General features: G+C 43.5%; 1 protein-coding gene across 1 annotated transcript in view; it reads right to left on the reverse strand.

Moving 5' to 3' along the window:
• Positions 1-6,868: 6,868 nt before the first annotated feature.
• LOC126456096 (SET domain-containing protein SmydA-8-like) overlaps positions 6,869-16,374 on the reverse strand; it is a 104,329-nt gene continuing 94,823 nt past the window's right edge. The window contains exon 8 of the mRNA XM_050091851.1: positions 6,869-11,436. Within this exon, the coding sequence (XP_049947808.1) occupies positions 11,147-11,436 (290 nt within the window). The 3' untranslated portion in view covers positions 6,869-11,146. The remainder of the gene's footprint in view (positions 11,437-16,374) is intronic.

A 16,374-nucleotide genomic window follows, 5' to 3' on the forward strand; every position in this document is an offset into this window, starting at 1 on the left:
AGTTAAGTCCCATACGATTTCACACACAATACACTACAGCGCATACTTATATCCCGAGTTTATTATCACATTCAATCGCAATCCTTTCAGACGTTTTTTGGTGTGATCAAACACCGAAAAAGTCCTTACCAATTTAGGTAAAACCATTTACTGAATATACAATAATAAAGAAAATGTCAGCTAATATATTTCAATGCACTAGAGCTACTCGCGTCATCATCTGTGATCTAATGCATATGTAGTGACACACAAAATTATGTAGTTGCTTTTTTAACGTTTTGGATATTATGATTAATTTCGTGCTTCTTGCTGCTCTCTGTCAGTCGTTACAAACACAGCGTGTCTCGTATTAGTATACGGATTTAACGCTTGATGCGTCCACTTCAGCTTCAGTGTTTTTCAATTTTCGAGACAGACCAAAAGTTAACGTCTTTTGTGTGTTGAGCAAGAGAATAGGTTACAATTCTTTTCTTCTTCCAAGAGAAAATCATCAACGAAATAGTGTATTTAGATATGCTAGAAAACTTTTTAATCCCGCAGATCAAGAACGCAGCGTACGCGTCTTGAAAGATGGCGCACCGGCACGCTGCCTCATTAATGTCCAGGATTTCCTCAGTAACTCCTTTGCAAGTAAATCGACCGGCAGACGTCGAGGTGTGTCGATTGCAATAGTCCCCACGTTCGCTCGACTTGACAGTTCTTGATGTATATTTTTTGTGGGCATTCATCAAAGGTACAGAGCTTATACCACCCTTACGGCTCCTCTATCAGAGCTCAGAGCTCAGAGCAATAATCTAAGCAGCAATTGAAAATTTAGGCGTCGCATGCTGCAGCGAGTTTGGCAAGAAATCTACTTCAGACGGGACGTGTTCAACCAGTCTAGATGTAAGGTAAAAACTTAATGTATGTTGCTACAGAATGACATCAGAACCAGGCCTGTGAGCCATATGAAGAAATTTATATGAATTTGCGAAGTTTATAAGTCCTTTCAGAAACATCTTGTAACACTGAAGTACAAAGTAATCTGGTAATTGTCCTATACAATGTTTATATTTACGTTAAAATTAAATTATATACAGACAGTTGTTGTTGGTATCCCTGACCTATCCTGTTCATATCTGGTTAACGCAGCTCTTTAACAAATGTTTTAGAGCCAGTTCTATTTGTACACTGACAACAGGTGTGCTACTGGATGGAGCTTGGTTCCTCTGTAATTCTTTGTATACAGGATACAGATAAACAATCTGATAAGGTTAGAGCAAAGTTAGGGATGCAAACTCAAGCAAAATTTTACAATCAGCCATAGGCAGGAAGTACTTTGTCGTTAAGCTATGGCCACAAAACGACAGATACGATTGCCTGGAAGTTTGTTCAGTAAGCGAACGTGTTTAGGGTTGCCTAGCAGCGCTGCTTCGTCCCGCTAAGCTGCTGCTGTGTTGTTCTGTGGTTGTTGTGCTTCACGATGTGTTGTGTGCAACTCTGTAGCGATGTTAAAAGCAGCAATTTCTAGGGTTTGCTATAAATAACTTTTTTTTTTAAAAAAAAGGCATTTAAAACTTCATTTCAGTTTTCTTTTTCACTGTTGAAAAAAAAAAAGGTTCAAATGGCTCTAAGCACTATGGAACTTAATATCTGAGGTCATCAGCCCCCTAGACTTAAAACTAATTAAACCTAACTAACCTATGGAAATCACACACAACCATGCCCGAGGCAGGACTCGAACCTGCGACCGTAGCAGCAGTGGGGTTCCGGACTGAAGCGCCTAGAACCGCTCGGCCACCGCGGCCGGATTCACTGTTGCCATAGTTCAGCCTTGTTGATCTGCTGTACTTTTTGAAATAAAAATTCACTCTTAATGTCTGTCCACTAGGAAAAACTAAAACATGTGGAGTCATTTAATTACTAATAATACTGCGTCTTACAGTACCATTTGTCGACTATTTTACTACTGCGCTTTTTCTGCTTATGATCTGAACAAATTAATCATGTTATGGTATTTTTAGAATAGTTGAGTTAAAATCCAATCTTTACCCAGTAAACATATCTAACGTAACCAGACAAGGGCATGAATTTAAAGTATTCCTGTCTTTCGCATTTCGATGTTATAATTTCTTTCTAAAGGAATAGAGGGTGAGTTATGATAAATCTGCTTTATTTTTCAGAAAGTAGTTACGAAAATAAGACAAGTCTTAACATTAATATATCGTGTTACACCAAATTTAGAAAAAAATTATTATCACGATGATTACCTTATTTAAGCCATTTAGTCTGAATTGGTTAAAAAAAATAATCTTAGCATTTTCATACTTCACAAAGCTGTATAGACTGATGTTGGAGAGATGTTTCACAAAAAAAAAAAAAAAAAAAATGGCTCTCAGCACTATGGGACTCAACTTCTGAGGTCATTAGTCCCCTAGAACTTAGAACTAGTTAAACCTAACTAACCTAAGGACATCACAAACATCCATGCCCTAGGCAGGATTCGAATCTGCGACCGTAGCGGTCTTGCGGTTCCAGACTGCAGCGCCTTTAACCGCACGGCCACTTCGGCCGGCGATATTTCACAGAGTTGTTACGTAGCAGCTAGTTGAAACAGCAATCTACAGTTAATGTGATTAGCGACTGCGCTGTTTTGCAGAACAGGTTGGGGCAAGTTAAAAAAAAAAGGTGCAAATGGCTCTGAGCACTATGGGACTTAACATCTGAGGTCATCAATCCCCTAGAACTTAGAACTACTTAAACCTAACTAACCTAAGGACATCACACACATCCATGCCCGAGGCAGGATTCGAAACTGCGACCGTAGCGGTCGCGCGGTTCGAGACTGAAGCGCCTAGAACCGCTCGGCCACAACGGCCGGCCGGGGCAAGTTCGATGAAATACACGAACTTCCGCGTGCCTATCGCTGACTGGCTGTCGTTTTATTGCCGAAGATCCACAACGGTGCATTGCCGACCAACGGTTACATGAAAAATTTTGTTTGATTCGACTCCTCCTGCTCTGCTCTTCACTTCTTATAATGTTCTTTTCCTCCACCCTATAGAAATTACCTGCCGTAGTATGTCAAAGAACCTGAATGTTCAAATGTGTTTGTGTGTGAAATCTTATGCTAAGGTGATCAGTCCCTAAGCTTACACGTTACTTAACCTCAATTATCCTAAGGACAAACACACACACCCATGCCCGAGGGAGGACTCGAACCTCCGCCGGGACCAGCCGTACAGTCCATGACTGCAGCGCCCTAGACCGCTCGGCTAATCCCGCGCGGCCAAGAACCTTAAGTAGCCTATTTGCTGAGGAGTGAAGTGCTACAATTAAGTCTAATGGATAATCTTCCCCGCTAGGAAATGGAAATCATATTTTCTTAAAAGTTATTAACTGATCCTCTGTAAACGAACTGTCAGTGAGCTTAGATGAAACACAGTACATGCAGTTTACACTGCTGAGAGCCTCACAGCGCCATTGGAAATGTTATATGTTGGTAAATAAATAAATTCCTAAATTCTTAGGTGTTTCAAGTCACGTGTTACAGATCTTCTTAAATGTCTAAGTTCTGCGACTTAAGCGTTTCGTGTAATGTCAGCTTTTAGAGAGGAAAATGTTAAAAAGTTGACTTAAAGATCCTGTTTTTATTCACAAATTATTCTTTGCACCCAAATTACTGCCTTTAAAGCTTTTACACTGATGCTGCATTTATGTCGCGCATACTCTTCACGATTAATTATTGTGAAAGATTTTACCTATTTGTGTATGTGTTGCTTGAATCGTAAACTTTGTTTATATTGCTCTTGCTGCGTTGGCTTGCGCGCTGATTGACCGCCGTGCTAGAGGGCTGCAGACGGGCGAAAGCATTTCAGACGATGGCAATGTTAGACTGTGGTTTCTTCTTTGCATCTGAGGTAGCGGAGTATTCGGAAATTCGTTTGATGCATAACGATTTGTGGTGGTATTGTCGTCAGAGTGCTATACATCGTGGTAATGAGTGTCTTAGTCTGGCATGAGCAGACTGCTATTACGTAAATTTTGATAGGTTTATTTGTTCGCAATAGAGGCCGTATGACGTATAGTGACGCAGTCCTTAGTATATTTTAGTCGATTTTGTTTCACTGTCTGCAGTTGGTATTTGTTTATTGCTTATAGAATCGGCAACGCATTTCGATGCTATGATTTCATTGTAAAGGAATTGGGGAGGAGGGGGCGTGAGTTATGATAAATCTGAGTCATTTTTCAACAGACAGTTATGAAAATAAGATAAATCATAACATTAACGTAGCGTTTAACACCAAATTTAGAAAAAAAAATTGTGACTGTACGAAGATTACCTTATTGAGCCATTGAGAATACGTCTGAATGAGTTTAAAAAAACCTGTGCATTCTCATACTTCACAAAGATTAATGTTGAAGAGATGTTTCACAGAGTTGTTACGTCATGATGAATCACTAACCGACCCCATTGATTAGGTTCATTTGAAAGCCGTGTGTAGGAGAGGAACATCGGTGCCATTGAAAGTTTAAGTCGGCCGTGCAATGCGCTCAGATGGTTAACTGCCTAAGGCGACTGCTCGCAGTTAGCAGGGGATCCGTTTCGAATTCCGTTCTGGCACAAATTTTCATTGGACACTATAAATGAGTGTTTTCGTTGCATTTATAAACAGTTGCAGTTGATAACGAAGTGCAACAAGATTTTATTGAATGCTACAGTCTGGGTAAAAAGATATTCATAGTTTGTATAAGATTATTATTACATAAACCACAAAAGAAACACTCATAAATAATGAAGAGTAACTAATAATTTGTAAATTAAGTGGAACAAAGAGTTACGATAGAGGTGCGAGAACAGCGCATATCATACTGTCGTGCTACAGTGTGTACGTCAGCGGAAACCAACTGATAATCGTTTTCTTCATTCAATTTCATTACCATGTGATGGCGGGCCAAGATCTACAAAGTTCTCCTGTCGTATATGAATATTTTAAGTTCTGTCTTATACATTTAATAATGACAAATGTGGATGATACGACTAAAAAATTGTGAATTTTGTGTGGTAGTACTGACTTACATGACTTGCCATGTAGTTCATCTCATGTTAGTGATTACTCACTTTCTCTAGTCCTTGTTAATAGCCCCCTTTTACTACTCGCTTATTTTTATTACGTCTGGAGCTGTGTGGATGCAGCGTGCTGTTTTAAATGTGCACATTGCTACTCCCGCACCAAGGACCATAGATGACAGCGGTGAGCGACGGCTGCGGAGATGTGTATGGGCAAACAGACTTACAGCTGTTGAGCAACTGGCCGCCCAGATCAACCAAGGGGCTACTGTTATGTATGAGGCTGAACTATGGGCCTCATGGGAAAAGGGGTGACCCAGCTGACTCACTCAGTTTGACTCTTAGACTGATAACGAGGTATGGCCATTTAGTACACGCGTTGATCACGTAGGCTGACGTGAGGATCAATGAACTATACTTGACGGGATGTATCTGGAACATCTTAGGTGATCAGAAAGTTAGTAGACAAGAATACAATTAAATACTTAGCTTTAATTCAGAATCAGCGGTGAACGTCCATTTTGCCTTTGTACAATAATATTTACAATTCCAGTTATAGACTGAACTGCGAATACTTCTTTACAATTCTGATTGCTTCACACATATAGATCAATTGTCAATGCATAAACTGTATGTGGCGCCTGGCTAGGTCGTAGCTACTGACTTAGCTGAAAGCTACGCTAACTAGCGTCTCTGCAAATGAGATCTCTGAAGCTATAACGAGTGAACCATTCCTATTCAAGTCGGCTGTAGAACAGGGCTGTGCTCTAGCTTGTCCCGTAAGACCAGCCGAGTGGCGGCGCTCGGTCTGCTAGCGTCGACAGTGGCGACTCGCGGGTCCGATGTGTACTGACGGATCGCGGCCGATTTGAAGCCTGCAACCTAGCAAGTATGGTGCTTTGCGGTGACACCACAGCTACCAACTGCGTCTACTCAACGACGGTTCAGAGAAAGTTGCTGCGTACGGGCCTCCGCATCAGGCGCCTAGTTGCTACAATCAGCTGACTGCTGTTCATTGGCGACGAAGGCTGGAATCTGCACGCCAGTACCGCAGCTGAACTTTCAGTCAGTGGTGACAGGTGGGCTTCTCAGATGAATCATATTTTATACTTGTTAAGGGTGAAACGTCTGAAAGCAAACGCCCTGCGACAATCGTCGGGAGGGTCAAAGCCGAAGGAATCGTTACGGTCTGGGGAATGTTTTCGTGGCTTTCTCCGAGTGATCTCGTCATTCTGGAAGGCACAAAGGATCGAGACCAGTATGCATATATTCTTGGGGACCATGTCCACCACTACACACGGTTCCTTTTTCCTCAGCACGATGGCATCCACCAGCAGAACAATGCAACGTGTCATATAGCTGGTAGCGTATGTGGGTATCGAGGAGCACCAGTATGAATTTACCGTACTCCCCTGGCCACCAGATTTCTCGGATTTAAACCCATTCGAGAAGCTGCGAGACCTCATCGATCAGACTGTTCGCACCATGGATCCTCAATCGAGAAACCTAGCGCAGCTGGCCAAGGCACTGGGGCCGGCATGGCTGCACATGCCTGTCAGTACCTTCCAGAACCTTACTGACTCTTTTCTGCGTGTCCAGACTGCAAAAGGTGTTTATTCGTGTTTTTACAGGTCGTCAAAATGTGACTGGACAGCGTAGGAGTAATGAAAATATTTTAAACGGTGGGGACCGGACACGTTACACCTTATCAGTGATAATGGGTCCCAAATAGTAATTCAACCAGTTTCCGTGAGAACAAATGAAAGGGAAAGAGACGTAATGAAGATCTGGAGTGGGTTCCCCGCAAGAGGTCGTTGCTCGCAGTGCCACAAAGTTGCATGTCTTTCGTGGGCCAAACAGCACAAAAACTGGACAGGAGTTGAGCGGAGCAGTGTAGTGCGATCCGAAAAGTCACGAGTTTGCCTCCTCTGAAATAACGCAAGGTGTCGAGTGTACCGACGACCTAATAAGATGTTTAGCCCATAGCGTGTGGAGTATGTAGTTCAGATTGACTGTTGTATTTTGGGTGTGTCCTTCGTACCGTGACTTGGGTCACTCATTCAGATTGCCGTGAACACTTAACTAGGTGGTCCCGGCGGAGGTTCGAGTCCTCCCTCGGGCCTGGGTGTGTGTGTTTGTCCTTAGGATAATTTAGGTTAAGTAGTGTGTAAGCTTAGGGACTGATGACCGTAGCAGTTAACTCCCATAAGATTTCACATACACACTTAACTAGGATGTTTACTTCAACATTCTCGACGAACGAGTCTTGCGATTTCTTCTACACCTTTACGATGATTACATCGTGGACATTCCCGTCTTCCGAAATATCAACAACAGTATTCAAAGCCATAAATTGTGGTATGCAGGTTTGGCATCGTTTATATTTTATTCAATGGTTTTATTAATTTTTTTCTACAGTTTTATTATATTTCTTGACAATTTCATTATACACTTTTATTGATTTCTTTCTTGACAATTGCATTATACATTACATGTCTTGCTTTTATTGGTTGCTCTGTACTAGGCCTGTCTTAGCTAATGCAACGCATAAATAAGGTAGTTCGAGTGCTATTAGTAGCGGGTAGCGTTTGGGAGGAAACCTGAGTGTGTGGCCTTGTTGTTAGCTATGATTTCTTCGGTGGCCCCTCCCGCCCTCGGCATTAGTTCCGGTGGCAACCACTCCCTGACGAATGTGTGTACTCAAGCGTGTCAGCGGCCCGAGCGGCATCGTGCTGACCGGTCTCGCTGGGCCTCCACGATATACGGCGGCTGGGCACTTGCATGGCTAGCTACTTCTGAGGTTCACAAATTGGCAGTCTGCCGCTTTTATGCATTAATTTTGATTTCTTAAACTGATGCCACATGTCTAGTGGTTCACAGTTGGTTCATAGATTACGTTAGTCTGACAACATGTGCTTAATTGTTACAATCCTGATGTTCACATTTGTTTGGACCCTTATAGTGTTAATTAATTCTATGAAGAATCGCTCTTGGTTTCCCCCTTTTTTTTCTTTTAGCACCTGAAGATGCGATTTACATTCTGAAACCCAGTTCATGTGTACGATTTTATCGGGATAAAGAATTTATCAAGCACAAATGGAGCGGATTGATTCATCGTGAAAAGTGTTCAGAGGGCTGCCGATATTCCCTTCCTGATTCGACAAACACTCCGGTATCTTATGGTACGGCGACTGCGACGCTGAGACACCTGATGATAATCCGATAGAAAATGGCTGGGACCACTTGGAAAATCGGATGAAGCGTAGCAATCATCATCCCTGAAATTTGGTAGCTCCATAAGATCGAAATGTCGACGGTTTCAACAGGGTATGGCTAACCTGAAGAAAGTTATGGACTTCCTTCATCGCCGAAATGAGGCCATTGTCAAGCTTACAGTAGGTCTTACATGGTATTAGAGCGTTTTCTCCTGTGGGTGACAGGTATGTCAGTTGACTGAGCGGGCTTTGCACTCACTTTTAAAATGAAGGCTTTGACGATTGGATGACACTGCTGCTGGTAAGACCTTTCGACGTATAAGGTCTTGGTCCACAAAACTCTTCTGTTCCTAACATTCCGTCCAGAACTGCGCTGGATTTCAGAGGTGTTGCTCTCCATTTAGTCTTGCCGACTGACTGGTAGGACGTCTAACGAGGATAATGGACTGTAGTCGAATTAAGTCGGGTGATGCTGAGGGAATTAGATTAGGAAATGAGACACTTAAAGTAGTAAAGGAGTTTTGCTATTTGGGGAGCAAAATAGCTGATGATGGTCGAAGTAGAGAGGATATAAAATGTAGACTGGCGATGGCAAGGAAAGCGTTTTTGGAGAAGAGAAATTTGTTAACATCGAGTATAGATTTAAGTGTCAGGAAGTCGTTTCTGAAAGTATTTGTATGGACTGTAGCCATGTATGGAAGTGAAACATGGACGATAAATAGTTTGGACAAGAAGAGAATAGAAGCTTTTGAAATGTGGTGCTACAGAAGAATGCTGAAGATTAGATGGGTAGATCACATAACTAATGAGGAGGTATTGAATAGAATTGGGGAGAAGAGGAGTTTGTGGCACAACTTGATAAGAAGAAGAGACCGGTTGGTAGGACATGTTCTGAGGCATCATGGGATCACAAATTTAGCATTGGAGGGCAGCGTGGAGGGTAAAAATCGTAGAGGGAGACCAAGAGATGAATACACTAAGCAGATTCATAAGGATGTAGGTTGCAGTAAGTATATATATATATGAGGGGGTGTGGCCGAGGTTACACGTGATAAATAGAGATTATCCTCGTGAAAGGTAAAAACTCAACTATCGATTGTCGTCTAGTTGAAGACAAAAAAAAAAAAAAAAAAAAAAAAACTGTTTAGTGATTCTACGGAGCTGCTGTCCATTTATCGCTAAGTCTCATGGTCTCTTCGTTTCTATTAAAATTATCCCTATGTTTACATTTTTGGATGACTTCTCTACGCCACGCTTAGCGGCTACGTGGTTTGAGGTGCCATTTCACGGATTGCGAGGCCCCTCCTGCCGGAGATTCGAGTCCTCCCCTCCCCATGGGTGTGTGTGTTGTTCTTAGCATAAGTTAGCTGAAGTTAGTTTAAATAGTGTGTAAGTCTAGGGACCGATGACCTCCGCAGTTTGGTCCTTTAGGACTTCACACACATTTGAACATTTGAACTTCTCCACGTAGCAGCGGATAACAGCTGGTCCTCGTAGATAAAATTTTTGTTTCAGAAAACTTTACTTTGTGACTTCCTGAGTGAGGAGCATTCTCTACTACAGCCAATTTGTCTATTTTCCTTAGTCGCAAAGACTTCTTTGTTCCTTTACCCGTGTATTCACGCTACTCTTCATTATTCCAATATAAACTTCACCACACGTGCACGTAATTTCAAATATATCCCACCTGCTGACAGAGGACTGTGTTTATCCTTTACATATCGAAGTGCTTGACCTATTTTGTTTGCTGATCTAAAGCCGGTCTAATGTCATATTTCTGTAAAATCTTTCCGATTTGATCTGTTACTTTTTTTAACAAAAGTGAGGGAAAGTGTATTCTTCCATCTCGTTGTTTTTCATGCTTCTCAAATGGCTCTGAGCACTATGCGACTTAACTTCTGAGGTCATCAGTCGCCTAGAACTTAGAACTAATTAAACCTAACTAACCTAAGGACATCACACACATCCATGCCCGAGGCAGGATTCGAACCTGCGACCGTAGCGGTCACACGGTTCCAGACTGAAGCGCCTTTAACCGCACGGCCACACCGGCCGGCTTTCATGCTTCTCCTTCGGCCTTCCATTATTTGGTCGTAGAATTCTTTGTACTTTTTCCCAAAAGTAGCCATTTTCTCGAAATTCTGCTTCACATGTTTTAAGAGTCCAGGTATTCCAGTGAGCAAATCCTTTTGGCTCTATCGACAAGACTTTTAATGACACCCCTGTTTTTTTTTGTCGATGGTGACTGGAGATCTCATGCAAATATCCACCTGAGTGCGTCACTTTTCGAAAAACGGGTAAAGGAACATAAAAGTCTTTGCCGACTAGGGAAAATAGAGAAATCAGCTGTAGCAGAACATGCTCTTCAGTCAGGAAGTCAAGAAGTGAAGTTTCCTGGAACAAAAATTTTATGTACAGTGACGAACTATTATGTAGAGGAGCCACGGAAAAATATAAACATAGGAATGACTTTAATAGGAAAGAAGACAGCTTGAAACTTAGCGACATATGGAAAGAAGCTTTGCAGAATCCGCTAAACAGTTTTTTTCTCTTTGACAAGACTACAACCGATAGTTACGTTTTATTTTCGACAAGGATAATCTCTATGAAGTGTAACTCTGGTTACATGTTCTTTTCTACAGCGCCTACGTCCCTCTCGGACGTCCGAGTCGGAAAGACTCAATGGAGTCTGAAGATATCCAGCGCAGTCCTGGACGAAACTTTAGGAACAAAAGAGTTTCGTGGACCACGACCTGTGCACAAAGTGCTCAACCTGACATTTGTGATATACGAGAACTGGCTACACAGAACGTGTTCCCGCGCGAGGCTCGCAGCGGCCGCGGCGAATGCAGAGAGAGAGTGTGTCTGCGGTGGGTGGTGGTTAGGCCTCCTTGAAGCGGGCCTCGACCTCGTGCTGTGCGCCGCGCACCAGCTGCAGCATACGCTCTCCGGCGCTGCCAGGCGGCTCGGGCTGGAGCGCCCGCTGCGCCGTGGCCAGCAGCGCTCGCGCCTCCAGTAGTTGCTCCAGCGCCGAGCGGTCCCCGGCGGAGCGGCGGGCAGACTCCAGCAGGCTGCGGGACAGCTCGTGCAGCAGCACGCCCGTGTACAGCGCCAGCCGCGCGTACCCCGGGTCCAGGCAGTTCGTCGTCAGCAGCAGCTCGCGGCACAGCGCTGCAACCCAAAGCACACGGCCGCCTGCTCTTAACCGGTCTGAGCAAATACAATACCGGTTGCTAGCAAATACAGTGCGTACAGTACTACTCCGCACCTAGCTGCGCAGACGGGGCGGTAGCTGAGGAGAGAACGGCAGTGGTCCTGCGGACGATCTTATTAGCAGGTCATGGCAATATCACCAATAATTCGACATGCCAACCGTTTATTATTAAAAACACAATGGGTTAAAGTGGGGGCAGCCAAGGTTTCTGCTGTCCGGGCACGAGTACCAAAGCGCTCAGTCTCTTTTCAAATTCCCCAATCACCACGCCAATCTGTCCGTGCGCAAGGAGCGGGTCAGAGAGGAAAACTGCGAACACGCTACATTTAAGTGGCAGTCGCAATGCATGCTACTTGGTTTTATATTTCACGTTTCTCAACAACACAGGTCATAAACAGAATAAATTGCAATGAAATGAAAACCCTTAGCTGCTTACAGGCGTTGACGTACGTCAACGGGGACAAATGAAAACATGTGCCCCGACCGGGACTCGAACCCAGGATCTCCTGCTTACATGGCAGACGCTCTATCCATTTTTGAGCCGAGGACACTGAGGATAGCGAGACTGCAGGGATTTATCTCTGGCACGCCTCCCACGTAACCCACATTCTCAACGTATTGTCCCGCACTACATTCGTAGTGCCCTCGCCCATTATACTCATTACTCGCGGCGCGTTGCTGATTCCCGTAAGAGTTCGGGCACTATTTGTGCATCCGCACAGTAGAAGAAGATGGTCAAGTGGCCGGTGAGCCTTAAAACAAGTATATATAAACAGAATAAATGTTTAGTATTATTTAATTATTTTTGGCACGCTGAAGACTTAAAATAGTTTTAATCTGCTACAAACTGCCGGCTTACGCAAGACGCAGACAATTTCACAGAGTTCCACACTCAAGTTGCCACGGAATCGGGACATACTTACTTTCGTAGTCTAAAAAAAGTCTCTCTCACAAACATTCGTCGCTCAAAACATTGTAGCACTTTAGCAACCTCATCAGAAAATACGAAATCTTTACTCGGGGAAAGCAATGCAGACGCCCTGGGTAGTTTAAATGTGAAAAGATTTTTCATTAAAACTGTAATTATCTTTCGGGTCAATCAGTTGCACCTGCACATGCACAAGGGAGCTTTCAACTGAAACGGCAAGCAGACTCGAAAAACGCTCGGAAATAGTTGTAAGATTTTGTAAGATTGATAGCGTTCTAAAAATCATTATAAAGCTACCCCTGTAATTGTTTCAAGGCCACAATGAATTCTACAAACCTCACGTTTTCCTTAATGCCAGTGAGCTTAGGGAACTGGATAGTGTTTATCATAATGTGTCTCTTCTAAAGAGCGATTTTCTTTTTAAGAGCATACCCACCAAATCAGAAGGAGGTTACACTATGTGATAAAAAGTATCCGGACACGCCCCAAAGACATATGTTTTTCATATCAGGTGCATTGTGCTGACACCTACTGTCAGGTACTCACTTCAGCGACCTCAATAGTCATTAGACATCGTGAGACAGCAGATTGGGGTGCTCCGCGGAACTCACGAACTTCGAACGTGGTCAGGTGATTGGGTGTCACTTGTGTCATACGTCTGTACGCGAGATTTACACACTCCAAAACATCCCTAGGTCCACTGTTCCCGATGTGACAGTGAAGTGCAAACGTGAAGGGACACGCACAGCATAAAAGCGTTCAGGCCGACCTCGTCCTTTGATTGACAGAGACCGCCGACAGCTGAAGTGTGTCGTAATGTGTAATAGGCAGACATCTTTCCAGACCATCACAAAGGAATCCCAAACTGCATCAGTATCCACTGAAAGTACTATGAATAAGGCGGGAGAAGAAAACTTGGATTTCGTGGTCGAGCGGCTGCTCATGAGCCACGCATCACTCCGGTAAATGCCAAACGACGTCTCGCTTGGTGGTACAGACGTAAACATTGAACGATTGAACAGTGCACAAACGTTGTGTGGAGTGACGAATCAATTTAAACAATGTGACGATCCGATGACAGAGTGTGGGTATGGCGAATTCCCGGAGAACGTCATCTGCCAGCGTGTGTAGTGCCAACAGTAAAATTTGGAGGCGGTGGTGTTAAGGTGTGATCCTGTTTTTCATGGAGCGGGATTGCACCCCTTGTTGTTTTGCGTGGCACTATCACAGCACAGGCCTACATTGATGTTTTAAGCACCTTCTTGCTTCCCACTGTTCAAGAGCAATTCGGGGATGGCGATTGTATCTTTCAACACGATCAAGCACCTGTTCATAATGCACGGGTTGTGGCGGAGTGGTTACACGACAATAACATCCCTGTAATGGACTAGTCTGCACAGGGTCCTGATCTGAATCCTATAGAACACCTTTGCGATGTTTTGGAACTCCTACTTGGTGACAGGCCTCACCGACCGACATCGATACCTCTCCTCAGTGCAGCGCTCCTTGAAGAATGGGCTGCCATTCCCCAAGAAACCTTCCAGCACCAGATTGGACGTCTGCTTGCGAGAGTGTAAGCTGTCATCAAGGCTAAGGGTGGGCCAACACCATGTTGAATTCCAGCATTACCGATGTAGGGCGCCACGAACTTGTTAGTCATTTTCAGCCAGGTTTCCGGACACTCTTGATCACATAGTGTACCTTGAGATCTCTTACTGTGAGCCGTGTTGCACTCAAGCCCACCTAATATGCGAGGTCTGCAGTACATTCTGGATGTTCTAATTTTCGTTGCTGCATTCCTTTTACTTCACAAATTCAACAGTAGCGTGTTTTAAATAGAAAGATGGTTCCAGGTATGCCCCTTGACTTTACCAGCGTACTTTGCAGTATTACATGAAGGTTCTATATTCTTAGTTCAGTTCCATTGGAAACTGTTACAAATGACAATGGAATAATCTGTGAGGCTTCAGAAACTTTATTATTTGTACCACCGGTTTCTTCACGTGCTCCAGGCCTGCAAATTTATCAAAAAGTGCTTTTTTATGTACCAAACAAGGAATCCTGTCTGTCAACTGTCGATCGTTGCGGTATTTTGCTGTCCCAGTGTCAACTAAATCTTTAAATTCTTTCTGCATGGTTCTGTAATGCCGTTTCATAGCAAATATCCAGTACCTGTCGCGTATACGAACTCAGAATATACATCATTACCTTCTGTCACTCCCATTCATTTTTAAGGGATGCGGCGATAGATCGCTAGACTTCCTCTTTTTGTGCAAACAACCACTGGAGCTGTGAACGCCATTCATAACACTGACAATTAGTGAAGGTTAAACAGCGCTGAAAGCACGATTCTGCCGAACTCAGAGAGTTGTGCCGACCGAAAAATGCCGCACTGCAATGCTAAATGAAATGTCGCGCTGTTTCGTGTACTTCCAAGAAGGACCGAGCAAACACAAGTGGAGGGGCGGGCCTTCGCCCTCACATGCCGCACGCGTGCAGTTCGGCACGCCGTGGCAGGCCCTGGGTTAGAGGATTACACTGAAACTGCTACAGGAGGAGAGATTTATTTTTGATTGACTTGTAAATCTTTTCTTCTTTATCTCGTTACCATGTTAAAATTGGCATCTCTTACCAGACCACAGTGCGGTTTACACAGTTTCACCTCACTAACATGATAATGCAACTCAATTGCACAGAATCTTGAAACAGAGTGTTATTAAACAGACAACTGATGGCAAGTGAGGTCAATAGCTAAAGAAAATGTCATGCTTAGTAGAAAAATAAACGTGTGATTCTTTCCTTAACCACATTAATTCTCCGTCTGGATAAAATAATGTTGGGTATTGGATAAAATAATTTTAGGTATTGGGCTGCATCACTGTAAACTACTAAAACTCATTTCACAAGCTATTGATGGGCATTAGAATAATTACATTATTTCATCAAAAAATTCTGTTATTACTTATGTATCACATCAGATAAGAAAGTTTCATGTGTCAACTGTATGGCAAAATACGCTATCACGTCTCAAAAACTCGTTTCCGTGCCTCCAGCTGTTTATGAGATACGACGTTGATTATGAACATTTCACTTGCCCTTTATCGTTTGCACGTGCAATCATAAGTGACTGCACTATATAGGATGTTTCTAGGTGTTTTTAGGCGTGACTTATTAAATCAAGTGTTAACATAAGAATCCATGTCTGGTAACGGTTCGTATCCAAGATCTACTCAGTCGCGCGCTAGATGTTTCTTATTCAGTTCACCTGTTATGGTAGGCTATCCACAAACATGAATGGTATGATGACGCGATTTTACATGATGTCCTCTGTTCCCATCTCCCCTGTTTTCGTGCTTCCTGGTGAGTCGTCAGTTGACATTGCGGTCACTAGTGCTGCAGTAACAGAATGCCTGGTTATACATTCGCAGAGCACACCGACGTCTTGTTAGTTTATGGTGAATCTCGCCATAATGGAAGTGAAGTCCAACGTCTATATCACGATTGCTTTCCAAACAGTGTGGCTCCATCGCATCCCATTCCCATGTTTCCCAGAGTAGAACAATGGCTGCTGGGAAGTGGGAAATTCGCAAGCGACAGAGCAAACTGTGGTGTTCCAAGAAGGCGGCGCTCTGTTGTGTTGGACAGGAAGTGCTTCATCAAGTTGAAGAAAGTCGACGACTACTCGAGCCATTGCTCGTGACTTGCATGCGTCTCACTCGTCAGTTTGGTGTGTTTTGCATGAACAGCAACTCACCCACATAACCATCAGAAGGTATACGCCATACTCCCGGCGGATTTTGTGCCATGTGTCAATTTCTGAACTTGATTTTTTCACCGTTTTGCTGATTTTTCTTAGCTTCCAAGGTGAATTTTCTCCATCGACGAAGCGCATTTCGACAGGGAAACTGGTTTGAACGTTCGAAATAGCCACATCTGAGATCAAGAAATCCCTAAAACACGTGTACAT

Source organism: Schistocerca serialis, chromosome 2 (assembly GCF_023864345.2).
Source record: "Schistocerca serialis cubense isolate TAMUIC-IGC-003099 chromosome 2, iqSchSeri2.2, whole genome shotgun sequence".
In the NCBI taxonomy this organism is placed as follows: domain Eukaryota; kingdom Metazoa; phylum Arthropoda; class Insecta; order Orthoptera; family Acrididae; genus Schistocerca; species Schistocerca serialis.